We start from the raw sequence: 26,468 nt of genomic DNA, 5'->3' as shown, positions 1-26,468 counted from the left end.
CTTTTTTGTTCGCTTAAATGTAAAATCCCCATTTTCTTCTACGGGGCCAACCGTCACTAGTCCATATCGGTACGTTCGCAGTACACCTAATATGTAAGCAATGCTCATATTGTCTGTTATGGTGCGCCCTGTTCCAGTCATTAGATTTTCTCCAGAGAATGATAAATACATAAGCAACGAGTGTGAATTGAAACCGTTATCTGAGTGCAGGAAATTACATTTCGTTTTGTCTATCCTGGACTAATTTTATACTCGGCACTCAGTATAGCGTATTTTTGATTTTATGAATGAGTACCCCGACCACAGGGGCGTATATCACGTACGAAATACGGTTTTGCCTTAAAAGGATTCTTCCGATCAATTCAAACAACCCCGTATTAAAGGGGCAAGTTGATTCTCTTAGCAACTACGAAGAACGATGAGTGTTTGCGTCAGGTCGACCGACCTAAGCACAAACTCAAGAGATCAATGCAGCACTTTTTACGTGAAGTCGGCAGGTTTATGCAATGCAGCTATCACTAGTGACGTTGGATAGGACATAAGCATTGTATATAAAGTACAGACGGCTATGCGCCATGCGGTACGATCGGCTATGAACTTATACTAAACAAAATTAATAGGTCTGGTTTCAATGAATTAAACGGAAATAAGAAGAAATGTAATTCGGGTCTCTGGTCTGGGATATACAGGAATATGATTTCTATTCTTTGAAAAAAAAGGTGTTTGGTCGAGAACACACACACAAACATAATTTCTGGTGGTCTCTGACGTACATACACTCGGGAAGATGTTTCCCGGCACTTTTGAATTTCGGTAGCAGTCGGCTGGGATCGGGACGGGAAGCACGATGGATCCAGTGGTGTATTTACGGGGGGGATGAAGGGGTTATCCCCCCCCAGAAGAATTGAGTTATCATCATACCTATTAGGTATTTAGGTAATACTCCGCTCCGCCCACTTTAAAATAAAGACAATAATATATAGCTATATATATATAGAGAGCAATTTTGGTTTTGGTTAAAGTCTAAAGTCACTAAAATCTAAATATTCTGTAGTATTCACTATTCAGTGAGTGATCAGTGTTGGCAGTCAACGATTTGGCTATTCGGCATCGATCGGCAATTCGCTACATTGATGCCCAAAATAACAAATAGGTATCAGGTACTTAGTACTGCTACTGAGGTGAGGTACCTGCGTCCTGCCTTTCACGAAATGACGAATTTTAAATTTTAAAAACAGGAATTTTTTTGCCCATAACTTTTGATTGAGACGTCTAATCGAAAAAGTACGAATCGTTTTGGATTCTACGCACCCAAATTAATAAGAAAAAGTTTTTTCCCAAGAAATTTTGGTGCAGTCGATTTTTGGTAAAAAAGGAAGGTAATAACTGCCTTTTTTTTTGCCCAGAAAAAAATTGTTTCAGATCGACCGGAAAAAAATATTTTCTTATAAAATGTGCCCTGTAGAATCCATAATTTCAAACAGTTCCAAGATCGGGCTACTAGATCAAAAGTTACAGCCCTTTGAATTTTTTGTCGAAAATGATTTTTTGCCCATAAATATTAGTCCAGGAAATAGAGACTGAAAATGGACCATTTCCTGCAAAACGAGAAGTAGTTCCAATTTTTTTTGCATGTCATAAAAGAATATCTGGTGGTTAAGAATCCAAGTTTTCGACCTCCCACCCCTTGTGCTTCCCCCGTACCACCCTTAAAACCAAAGAAATTTGGTTGATTTTTTAGTTTTTCAATCATATCTTTTTATAGGTTCATTTTACAAAAAAATATTGTTATCAGAAATTGTAGACTATAAAATTCTACAGAACTTTGATATACACTAGTTTTTTGTGAAATGTTTATTAAAAACGATATGGAGCTTCAGAGTTGCTTATATTTTTAAGAATTCTAAAATTTGTATGTACCTAGATGTTTAACCAAATTTTATACTTTATCTCTATAATTATGAGTTTTATGAGAAAATATCTTGAACTTATCGTGGTATACATCCCCCTACGCTGCACCAAAGGGAATGCATAACAATTCAACTTTCAACCCTTGCTAGTGGGGATATTTGAATCACTGTGAGGCTTTCTAATATACGTTTGAAACAAAAAAATTATCTTACTTCAGTTCAGCTTCATCCTTCATCATCCTCCCCCCCTCCCCCCAACCGCGGTAGGAATAGATATGAAAGAGGAATAGAAAATATATGTTATAATAATAAGCGTTGTACTCTCTGACTAATTTCACAATCGCGCCACAAAAGCGTTTAAAAGCGAAACTAAACTGACGTGAGACATTTTTTTAATTTCAAACGTATATAATTAGAAAGCGCTACAATCTCACAGTGATTCAAATATCCTCACTAGCAAGGGTTGCAAGTTTCATTATTATGCATCCCCTTTGGTAAGGGTGCAGGGTAGAGGGATTTATACCATTATACCACGATAAATTCAAGATATTTTCTCATAAAACTCTTAATTATACAGATAAAGTATGAAATTTGGTTAAAACATCTACATAGAAATTTCAGAATTTTTAAAAATATTAACCAACTCTCAAGCTCTATATCTTTTTTAATAAACATTTCACAAAAAACTAATGTATATCAAAGTTGTGTCTACAATTTCTGATAACAATATTTCTTTCTACAGTGAACCATTAAAATGATATGATTGAAAAACTAAGAAACCAACCAAATTTCAGGAGTTTTGGGGGTGGTACGGGGGAAGCACAAGGGGTGGGAGGTCGAAAACTTAGATTCTTAACCACCAGATGACTGTCTACAACATGCAAAAGAAATTGGAACTACTTCTCATTTTGCAAGTTAAAACCAGACATGTCTCTGGTTAAAACCCTCTATTCCCTGGACTATATACCTATTATTCAAAGTTTTCGTTGACTAATTAAAGCAAAAGCAATAAAGGGGCCTGTCAGCAGTAAGAATGTGACATGAAATTTGAAAATTAATATCTAGTTAGTACAATAATGAATAAAAAATGGTTACTACCTCTAGATGCTCTTTTTAAAACAGAACAAACAAAATAAACATTGAGTTGACTTGCGTAACTCGCATCATAGGGATTTCAATGTAATATTCATAACATACGATTATTGGCTCGCCAAATTATCTTAGGGCAAAAATGTATTAAGGTTTTTGTAGAAAAAAATATTTTAGGTCAATCAACCGTATTAGTTTTCAATTTTTTTCATATAAAGGCGGAAAATTGGAAAAATAAAACCCGCATCTTTTCCAATAATCTGCGAAAGGTTTGGACGCCCGTTTTACAAAAGACCAATGATCAGTACTGACGATCCGTCCTATCCATTGTTTTAAGCTGTATATCGTTCACATATTGTCGGACCATCGATCGACCGATGAAAAAGCACGGGCATCGATTCTACCCGTGGCGTGTGCGGATCATCGGGCATTTAATAAACGGAAATTTTCACATGCTCGCGTATCATTAGTTGCGGTTTGGATACAGTATGTCGTTACTTCTGAAATACATACTGACGGTAGATGATACTGATGAATGACATAGTGATTTGTGAAAACAATTTAAATTCGACTGATGATCGCTCTACCGATCCTCGTCGATCGGTCATCGTTCATTTGTGAAATATACTCATTTCCCGTCACTAGAGCCTTCTCTTGCAATTCCAGCTTGTTGCAGTGCGATACAATAATTAAAATTCAGCACTCCCAAATTTTCGGTCGATGCCGTCCGATATTTATCTCGGACCTTGACCTCGCTACGGTCCTGCTTGATTTCTATCAACGCCCTCTAGTGTAATAATGACGCAATTGCGTGTTGCGCGCGTTCCTCTTATCATAGATCTTCTATGTACATAGTGAGGCACAATTTGAATTTTTTTACCATTACCACATACAATAAATTATTGGTGATGATAAAGGCGATTAGGGAAATAAATTGCAATTTTTAAATGGAGCTGTAGGTTCGGTGTTAGAAAGGCAATATCAAAAATAAAGTTTAAAACTTTGTCACCCTGAGGCTCGTTTTGGCTTTGCGCTAATGACATAATGTCCCTACCTAAAAGGCTTGTTTGAATGCGAATATTTAGACTTAATTTATGAATATAAAAACGGGCGATTACTTATAGTTCATACTTCCACATAACTGGCAAGTAGCGAAATGCAGCACTTCTAATTATAAAAATTAACGTGAAAGCTAAATTGCTTGCGAAGAATGTCACATACATTCGTGAGTGATTCAAATAGGCAGTTAAATGCTCAAAATATGAGAACCAAAATGTGCTCTAAATACAAATAGGTAAATCATGCTTTTCGAAGATTATATGAACTTGTTTCGTTTGTTATGTTGTACCACTATAGTAAGATCTTCAACATCAATGGGTTGAATTTTGGGTCTTCAAATAGATTGAAACCATAAAATGTAGAACGAACAATTAAATCTGCGAGACCTTGTCTTCTGCGAAGTGATTTTATGATAAATGTTTGACCAAGTCGACTTTAAACTCGTAGCATGTAGGGGCAGTAGTTTTGGTGAATGGTCGGAGGAATCACCATGTTCCGACCAAGACATTATAAAATTGGACTGAAATATGTACCTAAGGATTTTAAGTTTTCTTGCACTTCTACAATACCTATAGGTATACCTAAGTACTTAAAGTTATTGAAATTAATAACTGGTAGCGTTTGCACGTGGACGACTTTAATCCAGTTAATCAATTAAAACAATACATTTGTTTATGATAAAACGATAGGAGAAATTATAATTTTGCAATTTTCATAGAATTTCTGTAAAATTTTAGATTTTAGGTAATCATCATTTTAGTACTACCGCGCATTCGTATGCGCATTTCGAATGGCGTTTAGTTGTTATTGTTCATAGCGTATAAATTTTTGTAACAAAATTATGGACGATTTGACGAGCTTTTCAAAAATCGCATATATTTTATTAGTGTCCTGAGGATTGGTTTGTTAAGTGCAAGTGTTTGTGCACCTTCATACTGTGTCGGATTATTTAAAAAGTGTGTCACTAAATATGGGGTATGTAATGTGTGCCTAAAGCAAATCAATTTCCATAATTGTACTTTTTTAACGTTCTTGCTTACGCTCTTTCGAACGAATTTAAAGTAAAAACGTCGTAGTGTTTATTACATGCCGTCTTATCACGAAATAATTGTGCTTTAAAAAGTATTTGACAAAAGGCACATGGAAATATACACTCCCCCGTCTCGCATACAAGATGGCTGCAACCAGTAGCAGAACCCATCTTTTCCTTGCCATTAGGATTGAATTATTTTCTTAAGAGTGTAAACAAATTATGCAAGAACCTTAAATTTTACAAATATTATTAATTAAGAAATTTTCCCGTGTGATTCCATTAAAAAAATGTTAAAAAGTTGTATTTCTTCAGTATGTCCATTTGTTGCAGTTTCTTCTTGGTGTAAAATATTTTGTAAATTTGATGGATTTTGGCGATCCTTAAGATGGTAGAATGGTACGTTGAGACGCAATTACTATTTTTTGCCTTCTAATTGCCACTTTTAGATGGCAGCAGATAGCGATGGCTATAGTGTAACAACAGTAGTGACATGCGAAGGAGATCTCTGTGATCCGACCTTTTCGAAGCGACTAGATCGAGTCTTGGGTAGTCTTCAAGATATATTAGGTGGAAAGGTATACGTTTGCAAACTGGAGCCCTGGAATTCTGTAAGGGTAACGCTGTCGATCCCTCGCGAAGCAGCTATTCGGCTGAGACATCTCGCAAGTGAAGGTTCTCAACAACTTCGCGCGTTGGGAATACTCAGTGTTCAAGTTGAAGGTGATCAAGTGATTTCGCTTCGTTTAGCCGGCCCCGAACCTCAAGAGGTTATCTTGAGAACGACCGAAGGTATGTGTCTGTTATTTAGAATTTCGTTTTTATCGCTTTCTTATTTTGCGATCGTGAGATGGTCTGACACTAACAAGAGATATGGAAGTGTACTCGGGATTCCGTTTCAACGTTCAAAAAGTGTACCTATTGTATGTATTTTCGATTACGCAACACAATCTCTTGCTTTCACATACGATGCTTGAAAATACAATTGTTGTGTAAAGTAGCAATAGAAGGGGATAAAAATAACAATCAGATTTGTTATTCATTTTCAACAGGATAACGCGAGGGATAACGTGATATTAAAATTGGTATGAAATCAAGCCATCTAAAGTTCAATTTTTTTTAGTAATATACAGGATATTTTCAACAGAATCCTAAATAGTTTAGGAAATTTTGTTACGAAATGGAATAATAGAAAATGGCAAATATTCCTATACCTATAATGGCGGCACATTTTTATGCAAAACAAGATAGGTATATCAGCTGTAGAACAGCTCTACCAATTTTATATACTATACATTTACATTAGCTTACATTCCCAAACCAAGGAGATAGGAGCGCCATCATGGCACAGGTGGCAGAAAGTACATAATGTTTGTTTTGTTTTCCTTTAATAAAGATTTAATCTACCTATTCTACATTTTCAGACTTTGCACATTGGCGTTATTTAGGCAAACCTAGGATTTTTGCTATTTATTTCCTGTTATCATCCATTGAGATTGTTAATTGTTGCTATCTTAACCAACTATATCGAGGACAACACCTCAAGCTATAACAAGTTTATTTGTGGAAATATTTCGCCCAAAATATATGCAAAAAAATAATAAAAAATATTGTAAGACAGAAATACAGGGTGCTGAAAAAATTGGAAATCTCAGCTTTACAGGAACACCCTCTAAAGGTGAAAGATTTTAAAAAAATCTTTATAATTATGTCTTCAAGATGTTGCCATTTGAGAGTCGGTGACAACAAGCATTTTAATTGAGTAAGTAAAATCGAACGTCATAAACAGTTATTTTAAAAAAAAATTAAAAATTGCTGATTTACACAAAATTAAATACCTCAATAAATATCAAAGTTATGATTTACTCGTCAAAATGAAACTCAAGATGGCGGATACTGACAATCAATCGTCCATTGGTCCAAATGGTTAATTCGCAAATTAATTCAAATGACTTGTTAAAAAAAGTCTAAGTGAACATTAATTCAAACTTCCTCCAATGGGAACACATTGCATTATCTGATATTGAAAAAAGTTAGCTTGCGGTTGATGCTAATATATAATTTATTTGTTTATATTTTTTATTATGAGCTATAACCAAAATCGCATAGAAAATAAAAACAAAGAAAAATAAAATAAATAAATTATATATTAGCAACCACCACAAGGTAACTTTTTCCAATATTACATTACAACTAATAAATACAACAATGGAAAACTTTATAAAACACATTATCTACTCTGAATTCATTACCAGCTAGCATATGGCAACCAAAAGCGAGTAGCAATAAACATCTGACAATCATGCAGTGTCTAAAACACAATAAACTGTACCGTGCGCGTGCGTTGGGGTCAGGGAGTGGAGTTTTTGGCGATTTTCTCGAAATTTGTTTATTTTTGATGAGTTTTACGAAAATTATGCAACCTCGTGCAGCGTTGTACGATGCAAAAAAAAAAGAGGTTTTATCCCCCTGGAAAGGAGGTGATATTTTTCGAAAATCGTGAATATTTTGCAACTTTGCACACCCAAAAAATTGTCGCCGTGTGAAGGGGTCGCGCTACAAGCAACGCGCGTTTGTGTAGCGGAAGTCCACAACAAATCACGCATACGCGCCACAGCGCCGCTCTGTGTGAACGCCACACTACAGCGCTTTAAAAACGCCTCGTGAGAAGGAGCTTTTGCTTCCTCTATGCCTAATGTACACTGCCAAAATTTTAACGAAATCAAAATATCCGTTTTGGCGAAGAAAAATTTTAGTTTTTCGCCGTTTTTTTTGTAATAAAAGCTATAGTTTTTAAAGGTTGTTCACAGAAAAAGAAAGTCGTTCATATAATTTAATTAAAAAAATGTCCAAATATCCGACCCGTTATTTTTGCGTTTCGGTACGCCTAATATACATATCCGAAATTTAAAAAAATCTATCAAACGATTATCTGGGAACGTTGCTGTGTGTATGTACGTATATACAGTGTGGTCGCGGATTGTGTGCGTATAAGGTGTATATGACAATTTTTTTAGAGTTGGAGTTTGAGTCAAACTATCAAAAAATGAGCCAAATCAATTAATATAGGTACAGGATGGTTTTTTGTCGAATTGTAAAAATTAGTCAAGAGCAAACTGTCTTTATTTTAGCAGATATAACACAAATGTATTAAAAAAGTTGTTTAGGAAGACTTTCAATTTTCATACAAATCAGTCTGCTTTGATTTTTGTTACAAACATGAGCTCAAACGTATAGTGATAAAAAAATACAAGTAGGCTGATTCGTATGAAAATTGATAGTGTTACATTTGTGTTGTATATCTTAAAATAAAGACAGTTTATTCTTGACTAATTTTTAAAATTCGACAAAAATCACCCTGTATTGTATATTATTTGATTTCATTTTTTTAATATCTTAGTTTGACGCAGGAGCGATCTTCAGAACATGAAAATCCAACTCTAAAAAAATTGTCAAATGCCACTTATATACTCAATCTGTGAACACACTGTACATACAGACGGGAAAAAAATTATTTTTTAACTGTTGCTTAAAATGATCTAAAACGTCGACATTTGATGAAACGTTGACAGGTATTCGCAATAACCACCTAGCTCAAGCTAGAAAAATTTGATTAGACTGTATTATTGAGCAGATATTTATTTACAGCGTTTCCTTTGCACATTTTTTTTAAAGTCGATAATAGAACTAGTGGCACCAAACAAAAAACCAAAAAACAATTTTTTGAGATATCTAGTTATCCATGCATTGTTCAAAAATCGAAAACGTCATTAAATTGAGCTGGTAAAATCGCAATTCTTTCCCCATTTAATCGCCTTTCTATCCCTGGTAGTTTCCAAGTTTCCCATACTAAACATTGGAAAAAACTCACCCTGTATACTTATAAGGCGTTCCATTTAAAATGAGCAAGTTGACATCAACTTGAATATAATTTACACAAATTCCTTTTATGCATATTAGTATGGTATCAAATTTTCAAAATATTCCTAGCTCTCCTTTTGGAGATGTAGGTAGCCGGCTTTCGTTGTGGGACATCCTGTATATTACAGAAATGACCTAAAGCTGATCTAAATAGCGGCATAGCACCTCGGTGTGATCCTACGGGGTCATTGGATTTGACTCATTTTCAATAGGCTTGGTACACGTGGCCTATACCGGGTGGTGCACGGTAAGTAGGAACATAGGGATTTAACATGGGAAATTAGTTTTATGCAATATTCTGCCCTCCTGTACATTTTACAGAAAAATCTGTAGAGTTTAAAGTTGTTCAGAATTAAAAGGTGCATACAAAACTGTTTTTACATGTTTTATTAAGCGGCAAAGCAAAGCGATGCAAGCTTTAATGAGGAGTCGATGGTGTCCTTCTGTCCGTGAACACGATAACTATCAAACGATTGGACTGATTTGGTTCAAACTTTGCACAGTTAACATACAGGGTGAGTTTTTTTTCATTTTAAGCATTAGGATCTCCAAAACCGTAAGTAAGTTGTAGTTTTAAGAGCTTATTCAAGATATGCTTTTGTTTTTTGAAAAAAATCCACAGTTTACTAGATATGAGCTAAACCGATTTAGTGATTTTTCATTTACCTGTTGTAGAATCGTTAGTATTAGAAATACACAAATATGCAAAGAACAAAAATTGTAGATTTTTTTCGCTTAATAAGGTACATTTATTAATATTTATTCTTCTTTTATAATTTTCGAGTTATAACGCAAACTTACATTTTTTTAAATGGTAATCATAGTTGGCTGTGACATTTTTAAAAAGTGCATTTTTTTCTGTTTACAATGATATACCTAAGGATCATTTTACAATGATATTAGGATCATTGTACTTACTTTGACAAATAAACATGATATAGAACTGTTTGTATTATTAAGAGTAGTAAAAACAGATTTTGGCATGGGAAACATTTTTGTTCTCTTAATTACTGTCTATTATAATATTTAACTTGCAGTTAGTTGTGCGGCGGGGCACCGTTGTGTTGAAACCAGCGTAAATTACGTCGTGTTTCCAAATCTAACCGATCCTACATATCTTGAAATTCATTTGATAGAAAATGAAGATAATACGAAAATTACTGCAGGGCGTTTATTTATTAAAGTACATTTAGCAAGCCTTGTATCGTTATAAAGAGAAAAATTTGTCCTTTTTAAAAATGTTAAAGCCATGACTACCATTAAAAAAAATTAAACTTTGTATTATAACTCAAAAATTGTAAGATCTAAAAATAAATTAGTATGTTCATCATGTTAAACATTAAAATGTCTAAAACTTTTATCCGTGTCATCTTGTTGTATTTCTAATAATAACGATTCTACAACAGTTAAATGAAAAATCACTAAATCTGTTTTTCGCTCATATCTAGTGAACTGTGGATTTTTTTCAAAAAACAAAAGCATATCTTAAATAAGCTCTTAAAACGACAACTCCTTCCTCATTTAACCGACTCCGTATGTCATATGGTTTCCGAGATCCCAATGCTTAAAATGAAAAAAAACTCGCCCTGTATATACCACATGTAACAAGCAAATTGAAAATGGGTCAAATTCAATGACTCCGTGGGGTCACACCGAGGTGTTCTGTCGCTTTTTTTAAACGCTCTTTATGGGTTTATTAAGCTGTTGGTATACCCGCAAATTTAAAAACAAATTTCTACATTTCTGTTATTAGTAGCAATTCATAAAACAACAAAAGTCGTGGCTATTGTTACTAATAACAGAAATGTTGAAATTTATTTTTAAATTTGCGGGTATACCAAAACCTTAATAAAACATGTAAAAACAGACGGTTTCAGTTATCTACATCCAAAAACGGCATCTTCTTTGATCAATAATTTCTTTCCCAGATGTGCTAAAAATACGGGACCAGTGTCAAAATTCAAGTTTTTTAAGAGCGCTTCGTTTAAGATAAGGCCCAGCTCAATCGGACGGGTATTCTCAAACTCGCTAAAATGTCAATAATTAATTAGCTTACTTAATTGGACGCATCCCAACTCCAATAATTGTGATCCAACTAACACCTCCTTAATTGGATTTTAAGTGCAATAAGATACCATGCTGATGTCATAGGACATTCCAATTTCTAAAACAGAACTAAATATGTTCAGAGCTATGGTCTTTGTAACAATGCAGGTAGCTTCAAGGCAGAAACTTAGCTACCTAATTTTATCCATGAACCAAAAATAAACACTTTATTTATTACGGTTTTTAAATATTAGGCCATGGATTCATGGAGGTTTTGTTTCGTTCATTGTGTCCATGGTAGCCGATAATCAATAAAAATGGCTGATGGTAGAAACGTATCATTTGAAATTTTTGAAAAATATTGACGTTAAAAATATAGCGTGTTGCATTTTAAAAAATACCAACATTGGGTCAAATGGCACAAACAGTGGTCCAAAAAGTGTTATTGACTACGCCACTGGATTCTACATAAGAACATTTAAAATAAACAGTTAAACTTTTCTTGTTCACCCTGTATCTCAGTAACAAATGTAACTAGATTGATTTTGTTTTGTGGCATAAAAAGTTTCACAAAAAAGTGACATATGGTCGCGAAAACAGCTGAGATACACTGCAGTTTCAACCAAAATAGAACACACGGTAGAATCAGATTATTCTTACTTTAGTCTAAACGCTACTGATCTGCCACATCAAAAATGCGCTTAAGTCTATAGTCCAGGCCCCAGAGGGTTTGACCTTGCAAATTTCTGAGACAAAGAACCATGATGCAGGGCTTATGTATTTTGGGTCGCTGAATCCGAATTTGACATTTGCACAAAAATGACGCGGGAGCAGCCATCTTGGAAAAATGGCGGAAAATCGGCGGTTTTTGCACAAAACGCGAAATAACTCATTTGGTATCGGTTTTTTGGCGAAGAAACATCAGTAATAAATTAAAGTACATAAAATTTCCTTTGAGATAAGCCCTTGATGATGAAAATCGGATAAAAACTAACGCCACTACAGTGCGACGAAATTGTGGTTTTTTTATTTTTTATACCCTTATTGGCTGTTTCGTCAGAAACTCAACATTCGTTATTCAAATGCATAATTGGGCAGCATTTAACGAAAGAGAACCAACTTTTTTGCTACCGTTCAAAACCGTGTTTCTCCATCGAACAGTTCATCCAGGATACGTGGTTTGGAATGTAGCCAAAAAATTGTTTTTCGTGTATTGCCGTCAAATTTTGCTGTCGGATTTTCCTGTTGATAGAACATAACGTCCTGCTGCCCAATCAAAAATCTTCATTTGGGGCCTATCATCAGATCCAGCAGTGGCGTGGAATAAAAAAAAACGCTCTTGATTGGGGTTGGAAGCAGAGCAAAAATGGCCTCATACCAATTACCGCCTTGCAAAACTCTGCCCCGGAAAAGATCTTAAACAAAATTTCATGCAAATGTAAAAAGGGATGTGGCAGAGCGTGTGGTTGTAGAAAGGCAGGGCTGCAATGCTCTCTTGTTTGCGCCAACTGTCATGGCTCCTGTGAAAATATCCCAGGTGACACGCTGGCCTTAATGGAGGAAGAGGACGGAGTTGACGACGATGATGGTGAATTGACTAGTTTTACAGAAGACGACGATGAGGCGTCTAGCGATGAAGATGATACATCAATACCTCAACAGACAGCCCTTTTGAAACTGAATCAGAATTAGGATCCAGTGAATCTGAAATCAAGTTCAGAAATCCCAGCGTCTCCAAAACGCTCAAAGAGGATCGTGCAGCTGTCCAAGGCCCAGAAATTTCATCTGATGCGACAGAACCCGAGGTGTTTGATCAACCCGGTCCATCAAGTCGGAAGAGATAAAGATAAAGAGCAGCCACTACAACACACCAACGTCGTGGATGGATTCGGCTTAGGTTGCGTCAATTCAGTCACTCTACAATCATCATTTTGCGACAAAAAAAAGGTCTAAGAGTTTGAGTTGACACAACCTGGGCGGCGGGGGTTTTAATGAGTAAGGCCTTTTGAATCATTCAATGCAGAAATCATGTAAATTATGAATAAAAATGTTAAAACTTAGGTATGATCTTGATACTCATTACCCCGTGAATGCGATTAAAGTGGAGGACTGCAAAATTCAGCAAATTTTTGATTTTATAGAAAACGTCATTTTTGGGCCGAAATTCGTCGCACTGCAGTGGCGTAAGTTTTTATCCGGTTTTTGATCAACAAGGGCTCATCTCAAAGGAAATTTGATGTACTTTAATTTATTACTGAGGTTTTTTCGACAAAAAACCGATACCAAATGAGTTAATTCGGGTTTTGTGGAAAAAACGCCGATTTTCCGCCATTTTTCCAAGATGGCGGCTTCATTTTTGTGCAAATGTCAAATTCGGATTCAGCGACCCAGAAAACCTTGCATCTTGGTTCTTTGTCTCAAAAATTTGCAAGGTCCCTGTTTTGAGCTCTAGGGCCTGGACTACTAGTGGCACATCAGATTTTTTTAATTTGTTTTTTAATTTTTCGTAATTGGGTAGGTTTAAGATTCAGATTCAGACAATGTCATTCGAAGGTGAATCACAGTTTTCTTAATATGCGTGTGAGCCTGAGAGGTTAACACCAATACTAGCCATCCTTTTCTAACAACTTGTAAATTTAAGCGACATAGTCAAAAGTACGTTTATTCTTATGATTACAAATTAGTACAAAGTCTCTTGTTTGTTGGAAAGATGCATTCACTCAACAAACTGAAAGTTTATTTTTGTGTAAACGGAAATTTTGTTTCAGATGGAAGCAACACACCAAGTACTAGTACGAATACGCCCGTACGAAACATGGTGGAGGAAATACCTGTATCAACACCAGAGGTTCCTACTTCGGCAGATAAAATCCAATTTCGTTCACCAAATGTACTGTGCCCCACGGATACTGTAGTTCCAAAAGTGCCCTCGCAAAATTTGGCATCCAATTCTCTTTCAAGTGCAAGAACGTATACTGGTCCATTTCCTTTTACAAGCATGAATCAGGCCATACATAGTAGAGATAATTTACCTATAGCCGCAAATTACATACCACCGCCGCCTCCGCCGTATCCTGGAAAGCAACCGCCTATCACTATTTCTAGTCCATTATTGGTGAACTTGTTGCAAAATGAGGGCAATAGCTTGAAATCTTGTAAAATAGAGCCAGAAAATGTTCCAAGTATAGGCAGTAGTTCAATTCAGGCAAACGGAAGTATCGCTTCTACCTCCAACTACAAACCACCAATTTCTTTGACTAACCAAGAGACCACATCAGTGAAAGTACCTTCTTCGCCCGGAAAATTTCTTCAGAAATCCATTCCGGCTACAATAGTTAAAACCAACAGCGTTATTACATCATCGCCATCATTACCAATTCTTCATACTGCAGCTGCTTCCGGTTATACACCGCCTGTTATGCGTCCTACATTATCAGCTTCTAAAACTCAGTGCAATACCCTATCATACCCAAACATTACACAAAATAGCCGTTTACCAACTACGATACAGAGTGCTACCACAACATCATTAACACCGACCAACGCCACCTTTAAAATGAATATGGTACCTCACCCAAATATGCAGAAGTCTACAGTGCCGAGTTCCAGTGAGCCGGAAATAATAAACAACTGCGTCGCTAAAACGGTCAGGTCAACCACCACTACCAATTTACCAATGTTTAATCCAAACATGCCAGATCCTTGCAAGATTTCCCAAATAACCTACCCGCCGATACCCAATAATGCCACAATGAGAACCGTACCGCAATATCGACCTTGTCCGCCGCCCTATCCTTTACAATTTGAACCGATCGCTCAACCGATGCCGCAGCTTCTCGACCTGCCATCGGCACTAACAGAGCTAAAGGAAACGGATTTAGATCAAATTTTGCCCAGTCTCGAGAATGAAATGGTACGAAATTCTCCGAGTTTGCCCGACGAGTTGAGCGGCAATTTGACAAAAAACTGCAATTACCTGATCAATCCTTTAACTGGGGAAATGGAACCGCATATTAGCAGCGATACCGAAACTAACGAACACAATGATATTTTTACTGGCTTACCGTCACCGACGAGCGGGTCTGATGAGGATACAAATTCTATGAGTCGTCACGATACATCCGATCAGAGTGACAGCGAGAGCAGATCGAATCACAGCGATAGCAGCAAGAACTCTCGCATGAAGAATAGGAATCGCGAAAGGACAGGCGATTCTCCAAGCTTAAAGCCGGAGAAAATTAAATTGAGGTTGAAATTGGAGAAGTCGGAGCCGATTAATTCGGCGTACAAAGTGGATTTGAGTTTTATCAAGACTCCAACCGTCGTACCCGGTGAAGAATTGAGGGTTCCGCCTTTACACATCTCCTTACGGGGACGTAACCACGCGGTGATAAATAACAGAAAGAAGCTTAAGAGTAGTTCGGAAGATAGTGCCTCCAAGTCTAAGGTTAGGAAAATTCAAGACCCAAAATTTAAAAAAAACTCCACCTCTCCCTCTCCATTGCCAGGTGACCAGTCGGAAGGCAATACGAGTTCGTTACTTCCTGTTGATTATACAAAAAACTGTGGAACTGAATCGCGTAAATTGAAGAAGATGAGGTCTGTTAACGAACACAGAGAACAAACTTTAATGGCGGGCGGTCACTTACTGGACAAGGAGATCGGAAGACTTCCGCATTTAAAAGAGCGAAGGGGTAGCGATCCCGAAGTAGCTCATTCTGTGAAACCGTACGCGGACTGCAATGGAATCTTACCCAATGACAAGAAGAGACGGTTAAGCCATACTGACCCGGTAGACACCGATTCTCAGTTGTTTGTTTTGGGTTCTACAAACATCGGTACCGTGGCTACACTTCCCATGCAAAAGCCGAGAAAAGAGAAGGTGAAATGCAAAGACGTGTGTAAAGTGAAAGAAATAAACAGGAGTAAAAATTTTGTAAAAAATCTCCCGGAGAAGGTAACGAAGCAGATATCATTACCAACGGGGGAAATTGATATGGAAGCAAAGTTTAAACAGAGGTTGTTAGAAGACTCCGAAACGGGTGTACCGAGGCCGCCCCACAGGACGGAAAATGTACAAAGTTTAGATAATAAGATTTTTCAGCCAAGTAAGAGCGAACTTGTCCAATCTCTAACGGAAAAAATTTCGATACCGGAAAAACCGCCGGAATTAAGTAAGCCCCCTTTACCAGACTGTAAGACTGATATAAATGAGAAACAAGCGAGTCGGTCTCCGAATTCCGGTGGTCAAGGTGAAGATAGCGGAATTGAGAGTATGGACGCGCTTAGTGAAAAATCACCTAATCAAGCTAGCCAAAGTCCGCATACCGACATTCCGGACACGCTGAAAACAAAACCTCAAGTGCCTAGCATCCTTGATATCGAGGCACAGTTAGCAAAAATGGAAGGTCTAAACGGAGAGGACCCGAACGAAAATCAGCACGGCGGAAGTATTAAAATGGAACAGTGTTGCGGTCTCACCTCTGCGCTCCAGGACAGTTTAAAACAGGGTACCGTTAGTTTAACAACGCTCGCCTCTCCGGTTTTAAAAGATCAACTACCGCAAGTCGAAGTGACTTTAGTTCCAATTAAACCATCTGAATCCGTTGAAGATTTAGATCCTAGACCAATTAGATTATCGCCCCCTTTGTACACATATTCCAATCCCGATAAAAGTCGTAGCTCCGAGAGTCCCAGTTTGTCGGACTCTGACAGTAATTCGTGCCCGGCGTTGATCAAAAGTAAGAGTCTGCTAGAACAGTTGCTTATCGAAATTCCCGATAACCAAACGACTAGTTCGTCGAGCCCCGTGACGAGATCGCTACGCACACGTGCCTCATCCAAGTTGAGTAGCCCCGAACTTAATTCGCCCATAGCCTCGAAACCACCTCGAATCAACGTAGCGAAGCGTAACAGGCACGAGTCGGAGAGTTCTACTAACAGCGTTGACGAAATGCGCAATAAAAAATTGAGGAAGTGTTCCGAGAATGTCTCGGAACTAGTTAAACCGTGCGTGGGCGTCGACGTGAGTAAAACTGTTAGAAAGAATACGTTGCTCGACGATAGTTCAGATAGCGATGAGCCATTAATTGAGATTGCCGGTAAGGTACGAAAGAATAGTATAAACAGTGCCAGAACTAAGTTTAAAACGACCGCAATCGCTGGAGGAATCGTGAAAGCCGCCCCAGTTAAGACGAGGAGTTCCATTCGAACGACCCCGGCATTAAACACACGGAGCAAAGGGGACAAAACACAATCTGTAATTAATAATGTAAGGCGCAAAACTCGTAGTTCAGGTAAGTCATCGTCGAAAGAGTGTTTTAGAGGCTATAATAACAAAGTTCGAATTTCAGTATCGGAAGGAGAGGGTAAGCGGAGAAAAGACGTGAAGTGACATTGCCTTGTAGGCTGTACATGCTGCAGCCCTCATTCAAACCCAGAGTTGCTGCGCCTATATACGTAACTCACACAGGAGTGCAGCCTTGAATACTCGCGGCAATAGTACAAAAGGAGCCCGCTTAAAATGTATAGATTGTGATATATTGTACATAGCTAGATAATTGTAAATAGCTGTGTTGTCGCATACACATGCTGGCACATGTAATCAACCTCTCATGCTGTAAATATATAATTTTTGAGCCATGTGAAATGTGTAAGCATTTGTATGTGTTTTATGTTTGTAGATGTATGTATATATGTACACACATGTATGTATGTAGGTATATCTATACATATTCATGCACATACATACATATAGATGTAAATAGTATTTGTATTTTACATATACAGTAATTATATAGACATTCATTATTATTAATATTATTTGCATTTTACGTGGATAAACATTAAATATTTTATTTTTAATGTATATTTTTTTATTATGGATAACTGTGAAATTGTTGATATATTGTTTATGTTGTAGCTTAATTTTTGTTTTATTTATATGATGAAGCCTTGTAGGATGTTTCTTGTTTTTTTGCGTAAAATACAATAATTTGTATTGTTCTTTATGTAGATTTGTGGAATGGTTGACGAATTATAAGCTATATATTGTTAAATAGAAATCCCTCACTATTTTTGCATGTCCAGTTCTTTTACCTCTATAATGGAATTTCCTAGAATTGTTATAATTTTTCTAATAAATTTCAAATTTGCAATGATCTTACCATAAAAAGATTACTCATTTCATTGTAATCGTTTATGTTTCGTACCATCGCATCTGGTGGATTACATAATGGTATGTGTGTTTTTGACGCACCTCCTGAATAAGTAGGAACAAACAAAGACGTCCCTATCACTTGCAAAAGCTATAAATGTGGTCAATTTTTTAACTTTGCACATAATAAACATACTTTCACACTAATAATACATACAAGTACAAATTGCTATAACTGAAAAGAAAAAAGATTGAAATCTAGGAGTAGTTTTAATTACAGCTACTACTAAATAAATATGCAGATTAACAACAATTTTTAATATTAAAACTTAAATTGTAGATGGTTGTAGTAGTATCGGGAATATTGGTCTTGCCGTTTGATGCAGGTATTTGTACAAAGACTTGCTTGAGAAACAGGACGTGTTCGTGAGGGGTTTTGGAAAAGAAAGAACTTGGATTCCGGCTACTATTGTTTAAAATAGATTCCAGGCATCTCATCCCCACTACTTTGTGACGTCACAAGGTCATGGTCTTAGATTTTGTCCGAAGGCCATGACCTTGAGTTTTGAACCAAAGTCGTGGTCTTGGGATTTCCCAACGTAACAGTTGTGGACTTGGTGAAGGGGATTTCCCGGATTTATGAAGGCGGACATTCGCAGTCGAGGCAGGGACGTAACAAGTGAGGCGCGGGCCCTGGTGCAACACCAAACGAACAGGCCCCCTCAGCATCATTAAAAAAAGTCAACTTTAACATACCGAGTGTCGGGTGAATATTTTAAAACTGAACATGGGAAAGACGATTTTTGCAGATCGTTGCTCCCCATGCTTAGAGGGTTATAAAAATGACAGCAATCAAAAGATTTTTTTCTCATCTATAATGATATACGAATTAGTTTATTTTCAGGTGTATTTCTCACTATTTTAGCAAAAATTCGGCAATAAATCCAATTAGCAAAATCGCATGTTAAGCCATATAGTTATGATCCAATTGGAAATTTTCTAAGGTTTTCATGGAATGGGACGCTCATTAAAATCCACGGAAATAAAATATAGCGTACTATATCGCGTCCGCACCTTCAGATGCGTGCGAACGCGCTATAGAGTAAATATTTGCGCTGTAAACGTTGTTTATTATAAATACTTTTTCTTCAGTTTTACAAAAAAAATTAATGCCAGTTGTCATAAACTGATATTGATTTCGACGTTTGAATCTGCTTTTTGTTTTACTAGTCATGGCTTAACATGATTTTGCTATTGCATTTTTGATAAAATAATGAGAAATACACCTGAAAATAAACTAATTCGTATATCATTAGATGAGAAAAAAAATCTTTTCATTGGTGTCATATGCTTATAACCCTTTAAGTTAACATGGGGAGCAACTATCTACAAAAAACCTTTTTCCCATGTTAATTCTCTATGTGAGTTTGGCGATATATTCACCCAGTATACGAGGTGTGGCAATTAAATTCCGATAATTTCTAAATAAAACACAAGCAAATTAAGTGAGCAACAAAACTTTATTAACTCCCTTCACAGTAGTCACCTCCCAACTCAGAACAGCGTTTCCAACGTTTCTCCCATGATTGGAAGCACCCTTGATAGTCCTCCAAAGTTAGACCTTTCAAGACAACGGTCGTAGCCTCCTGGACGGCCGCTACACTGCCATGGTGGGTTCCTTTGAGGTGACTCTTCATTTTAGGGAACAAGAAGAAGTCACAGGGGATCAAGTCGGGGCTGTAGGGTGGATGCGGTAATGTTGGGATTTTTTTTGGCCAAATATTCGCATTTGTTTTTTTTGGATTGTGACAATTTTGGGCACCATTTTCGCGTACAGCTTCCGCATGCCTAAATCTTCATGTAACATCTGCCGAATTGGTGTCATTATTTATATTTAACTCGTATGATAACGCACAAAGGGTTAGGCGGCGGTCAGACAGGACTAGCTTGCGAATACCGGTCGACATTTGCGTCTGTGCGTGTGAGAATTGGCGGCGCCCCTGGCCGTGGATCGTCATCCAACGATTTTGAACCGTTTTCCCATTCAAAAACACGTGGTTGTGACAGACACTCGTCTCCATACACCTGCCGTAGTTTTCGTTTTCTGCAGGTTTTTGACAAAAAATTAGATTACAGTGCGTTGCTTAAAAATTGAGTCGGTCATTACTGCAACCGAGTTAAAAAACTTGTCTTCGAAGAACAGCCTACACGTCCGATCAACTTGAAATCTTCAGTACGACAGAGCGGGTGAATTGATCTAGCCAGGCGCATGTGCGCCAGTCATGCAGTGTTGCCGGTTCGCACGCCAAAGCAAAATTCTCGGAATTTAGTTGCCACACCTCGTATATAGTAACGGGCGATCAAAAATTAGTTGCTGTCCAGTCGCCTTTGGAAAAGCACAAGTTAAATATGATTTCCCATGTAAACAAAAGTTCCAAAGGAGACTTGACAGCAACTCATTTTTAATCGCACAGTACTAGGGATCGACCGATACCGATATTAATATCGGACGCCAATTGCTAAGACATATTCATATAATTATGGTATGACCGGGATAATCAGGAAAACCTGGAATTTTCTCTAACTAGTTTGATTCGCGGATTAATCAGTTTGATTGGTAGTTTAATTATTTAATTAATCAATCTGCGAATTAAATTAATCGATCCATGAATAAAATTAATTGGACCGCTAATTATACTAAACTACGAATCGAATTGATTAATCCGCGAATCAGCCTATTTAGAGGAAATTCTTAGAAATCAAATCGCTAATGAACTTAATCTACCCACGGATTAACCTAATTACATAGTAGATAATCAATTTACCAATCGTACCAATTTTGAATTAATTTATTAAATCAAAGTCCAAATTCTAAGAAATTCTCGGAAATAATGAAATTATCCCCCGAAAACGCACTCGTGCCCACGTGGCCACTCCGCAAATCAAATTAATTGAAAAAAACATGAAATAGTTATTTATGTATTAAGGGCATAATAGTGATGTTTATATTCTCGAGGGCGACGAGTTAAAAAGCTCGAGGGCCTATGACCCGAGAGCTTTTTACTCGCCCGAGAGTATAAACATCAGTTTATGCCCGTGGTACATACACAATTTTATGTTTTACAAATAGTTTTCTTCGTCAAAATTCGTTTACAAAATAATTCATTATGTTTGATCTAGTATGCGTGGTTCGTTTTTGATAATGTGAGTGAAACCATCCAAACGTCAAACGTAATTTTAAATAATCCAATTCATCGTGAATGAGCAAGAAGTTCCAGAAACTATACGAAATAAGGACAATTAATAATTGACGTTTCTAATTTTCAATGACCTGCAAATACTTATTTGTTTTGTCATTAAGTATAAATGAGTTACTATGGTGATATTTAATGCCCTAGGGCATAATACCACTTTATGCCCGCGTATCACAGATATAAAATGTGCTGTGATAGGTTATAGTAAGACATAAAATATAATTCGACGGTGTGTTCCAATTTCTCGCAACTTAAATTGAAATATTCAATTTTTAGAAAATGGCCGATACGCCGATATTTTTTCGGTATCGGCCTTCGAGCATAGCAATGTCAGCAAAAATTCTGTGCCGCTCGATCCCTAGTAGACAGAAAATGATCATTCCTTACATCAGATATCTATTTTTTGTTTTAAATTGTCCCGCACATTTTTTCGATTTTTGTTTGTGACAATTAAAGCCCTTAACGGGCTCTGTAAGTCTTATAGTTTCCGAGATACAACGTTTTAAAGATTCGTAAATTGTTCAGTTTTATCAACTGCGTTTTTTTTGCAATTTTTGTTTTATTTACTTATTGTTCATCAAAAAAATTTTTACCTAATTTGGAATACAGTGAAATCACTTAATTGATTTCAATGTTGGTGATACTGCACATCAATTTTTGAATTTTACCACTTTGCTTTGCGAAGGCGATGTCTGTAGTTTGCTGGTGGGCAGATACAAATGCAGCACATAAATTTATTGTTATAATTACTTATACTCGTATCTCCTACATGATAAACAAATACCCACGGCCATCTTCTTCCTCATCAACATTTGACTAAGTACCTACCGCCAGCTAAATATATTTTTCTAACTTTATTGCATCATTATAAAAAATTCTTTAAAAATAATCCTCTTCTATATAATAATAATAATAATAATAATATGTATTTCGTGTTTGTAATACAGGTAGTATTTTACACTTGTCAAAACAAAAACATTTAAAAACACACTTACAATTACATATTAAAATGATTGAAAGACATGAATTCTTCAATTGAGTAAAACGCTTTGCTAATCATGGTTTGAGTTTTTTCTTGAATTCATTCAAAGGTGCAATTCTGAGACACAGAGAGAGGTGATTATACATTTTAGGTCCGTAGTAGTTCATGGTGTTTCGACTCTTGTTTAGACGTAAACGTTTTAAATTTAATAAATATTTATTACGGGTATTGTGGTTATGTGTCTCTTCTTGAGTTATATAGGCATCGATGTCGGTTTTAACTTGTATTAGTGCATGGTAGATGTAAATACACGGAAGTGTCAATAAGTTATGTTCAATAAACTTCTGCCGTACGTTTTCTGTATACCCGAGGCCAGTGATAATTCTAATAATCCTTCGTTGAAGTTTGAAGAGTAATTTGGCATTACTAGAAAAACCCCAAGCTGTAATCGCATATGACATGTGCGTTGCAATCAGACTATGGTAGCAGGTCCAGACCACTTTGTTAGAGACGTATTGTTTTAAGTTTCTTATTAAATAAATGTTCTTCGATATTTTATGTGACACATATTGCATTTGTTTATCCCAGTTTAAATTTTCATCTATGTACACTCCGAGGAATTTGACCGGAGCATTGGTTGCTGATTTATCCGACAAAAATGTTTTGTTACGAACATGAAAATGGAGGGTCTTGGTTTTTGAATTATTTAGCTTTATTTTATTTAGATTGAGCCAATCTTCCATGTCTTTTAAAGTTGAAGCCATTACTTGGACCAGACGTTCATGATGAATTTCCTTGGATATCAGAGTTGTGTCGTCCGCATACAAGATTGTGTTAGAGACAGTCAGTTTACAAACCAAATCGTTTATGTAGAGTAGAAATAACGTCGGCCCTAATACGGAACCTTGTGGGACTCCCCGTGTAACTTTAAGTGAGTCAGAACGTACATCATTAATGACTACCACTTGCTTACGATTATATAAGTATGACTGTACAATGGCCACACCAGTACTATCGAAGCCATACATTTGACATTTCTCGATGAGTATATCATGGGCTACACAGTCAAACGCCTTTGTTAGGTCGCAAAATTGTGCCGCTACAAGTTCATGATCTTCAAACGCGTCGCATACGAATTCCTGGAGCTTCAAGATGGCTTTTGTAGTGGACCGATTTCTTCTAAAACCATACTGGGAATTGGTAAGTATTTTTTCATTTTCGATGTGGGCGTTTATTTGACGTTGCAGAACCAATTCCAGAATTTTTCCAAAGATCGGAACAATAGAAATTGGTCTATAATTAGTTAAATCCTGATGATCGCCTTGATTTTTATATAATGGAGTAACTTTGGATATTTTCAAATGGTCAGGAAATACTCCAAGTAGCAAACATTCGTTTACCAGCAGAGTTAAAGGTATAATAATGATATTTTTGATGGATTTCACTAACACGGAATTAATACCGTAAATGTCTTTAGACGTAGTATTCTTTAACCCTTTAATGATACTTCGAACATCGTTGAAAGTAACCTCATTCATTTTTAGTTTATTGACACTCGTAGTTTTATATTTAAATGCAGCAGGTGCCATAGTTGACTGTCGCTGTGTTTTTGGTAGTTCAACTGTTGTCTGGGCAATATTGGTAAAGTAGTTGTTGATTTCATTTGGACTATGATGTATGTGTTGTAGCTGGCTAGATTTAGTGTCCCTATTATTGTTTATAACTTTCCATATTGCTTTAGCATTGTTACTGTGCCGTTGAATGAATTTATTGTGAGCCTCCAACTTGGCTTTTCGTATTTCAGTTTTATATACCTTGTGGTAGTGCTTCAAGAGATCCAAATTTTGTACTGTTGGGCGGTTGTTGCAGACATCGACGAGAAAGTTTAAATTATTACGAAGTAATTGAAGTGTATTGTTGAACCATTTTATGTCATCATTCCGGGTCACTAAGCGTTTTCTTGGGAAGCTTTCCTGCGCATAATTTGATATTAAGGAAGTGAATTGTTCGAATCTGGCATTGATATCTGATGCTTTATTTTTGACGAACGCAAAGTCAATTGCCTCAATCTTATGATAAAAATCATACAGCCCTTTTTGCGTAATAGGTTGCACATAGACAGCGTTGCGTGTGGAGCGGCTATGTTTCAATTGAAGTTTCACTGAGAGTATTATGGCTTTGTGATCCGAAAGAAAAGGATGTTCAATAACGACTTCATGGTCACTAAATGCGTTTTTGTAAATTAGGAAATTGTCTAAACAGTTTTCAAGTCTTGTTGGTATTGTTATTAAAGATATAAGGTTAAACGACACTAGCAGGTTATAAAAGATTAAATATTTGGCATCTTTTGAATTAAATTTGATATTAAAATCACCTGTTATGATAACGTCAAAATTGTTACTGCTCAACTTATCGAGGACCATACTAAAAATGTTTAGAAATGAATTTAAGTCACCAGCTGGCGATCTGTATATTGCGATAACAACACAGTTGTATTCTTGCAAAAACACAGAAGCTATTTCGCAGTCTTTTTCAACTGATAATTCGTCAATGTCACATCTTTTGCGGAAATCTATCCCTTGTTGTACACATATAAAATCACGCCTCCGTTTTTGTATACGCGTCGGGTGAAGTGGGACCCAACTTCAAAATTCAGAATATTAGTTGCTTCTACTTCATTTGGAAGTAGCCAATGTTCGCTGAAGCACAAAATATGAATTTGTCCAACCTTCATTAAATAATGATATATATATCGTTTCAACTCTTTTTTCTTATACCTCATTTGTCTATTCACTATGGGATGTAGAGATATTTTAAACATACATAAACTGTTGTGGCACCTCCGGGCTCTGGTGCACCACACCAGTTGCACCCCTTGTTGTTACGTCCCTGATGTCAAGGTGATGTTAATATATAGTACGCTAACGTTACCCAGTCACCGTTAAACGTTGACAAAACGCTAATATTGCACAATTTTGTCATGTGGGAAATAGAAAGGTTTAGCTTTCTCTTTTTCAGTGTTCCAACATTTTTCTAGTCCCTTTTGTTTTTTTCGAACATACATTGTTCACACGCGAGACAGGACGTGTACGTACACGTGCTGCTGCGTAGTTTTCCGCATATTGAGATGCAGTTTTAACTATTTACTCGCAACCGCCACATTGGAATTATGGTTCAAATGAAGTTGTCAATCAGAATTGGATGACGCTGAAGAGGAAATTTTGTTTTATTTCTTGAAAAAAAAAAAGAAAGATGCATTCTAGATTTTTCTGGTAGGTATATAAGCAAATTGAATTGTGTTAAGTCTCTAATATCGATGTCGAAGTGATAAATAGCGACATATGCGCTGGGATATTATAAAGATAAATATTGATTTATTAAGGACCGTTATAAATTTAGTTTATCGTTAATAGTTTTTACTTCCACAACATTATATAATTAATCTTATATAAATTTACGTTATAAATAAGATAATCATCAAACTGATACAAGTCTTCAAATACAACTGAGGAATGTGGCAGCACGTCTGCCTTGCGTCATGTCATCAAAGTGCGCTGTCAGATTGAATCCTTATAGGTTACAAAAACACTGTGCTGTGAGGTGTCATACGTACTATACATGTCTCAATTTGCACCTTGGTTGACGTTCTAACTATCTAGTGAAGATATTCATGGAACGTTATAGGTAGGCGACTGGTTAGGTTACCACTTACCGAAACATTTGCACAATGTGAGCGATAATAGAAATTCACTATTGCTTATCAATAAAAAAATTATCAAAAAAATCGGATATTGATATCACTTTTTTTTTCACTATCGATATATTATTTTTAGCTTCCTAGCATGTGCTAGGTAGCTATTGCGATAGCCGTTTTTTGAACATTTCAAAATTTCATCAAATCTCGACGTTTTAGACCATTTTAAGCAACTTTTAAAGAATAAAATTTTTTTTCTCCAACCACCTGAATAAGACGCTATTTTGTGACAGTGTTCGGTACCTAAAATTGACGTTTTGCGGATTA

At 36.4% G+C, this 26,468-nt stretch overlaps 1 protein-coding gene across 2 annotated transcripts; it reads left to right on the top strand.

Moving 5' to 3' along the window:
* The first annotated feature begins 4,834 nt into the window (after nt 1–4,834).
* LOC116182768 lies at nt 4,835–17,984 on the top strand. 2 transcript variants are annotated; one of them, XM_031503312.1, is made up of 5 exons: nt 4,835–5,033; nt 5,422–5,487; nt 5,538–5,880; nt 13,824–17,351; nt 17,409–17,984. In XM_031503312.1, the coding sequence occupies exons 2-5, from the start codon at nt 5,485–5,487 to the stop codon at nt 17,447–17,449; spliced, it is 3,915 nt and encodes a 1,304-aa protein (XP_031359172.1). In that variant the 5' UTR covers nt 4,835–5,033; nt 5,422–5,484; the 3' UTR covers nt 17,450–17,984. The 2 variants fall into 2 exon arrangements, with proteins under 2 accessions (XP_031359172.1, XP_031359180.1); XM_031503320.1 differs by lacking the exons at nt 4,835–5,033; nt 5,422–5,487; nt 5,538–5,880 and adding exons at nt 6,208–6,339; nt 6,395–6,458; nt 6,513–6,850.
* The last annotated feature ends 8,484 nt before the right edge of the window (nt 17,985–26,468 follow it).

This window comes from Photinus pyralis, unplaced genomic scaffold (genome assembly GCF_008802855.1).
Source record: "Photinus pyralis isolate 1611_PpyrPB1 unplaced genomic scaffold, Ppyr1.3 Ppyr1.4_LG1, whole genome shotgun sequence".
Lineage (NCBI taxonomy): Eukaryota > Metazoa > Arthropoda > Insecta > Coleoptera > Lampyridae > Photinus > Photinus pyralis.
This window is presented reverse-complemented; position numbering and strand designations above follow the sequence as displayed.

Coding starts and splice junctions, on each gene's coding strand:
- LOC116182768 (XM_031503312.1), top strand. Junction 5,881..13,823: donor TATCTTGAGAACGACCGAAG/GTATGTGTCTGT, acceptor ATTTTGTTTCAG/ATGGAAGCAACACACCAAGT. Junction 17,352..17,408: donor GCGCAAAACTCGTAGTTCAG/GTAAGTCATCGT, acceptor TTCGAATTTCAG/TATCGGAAGGAGAGGGTAAG.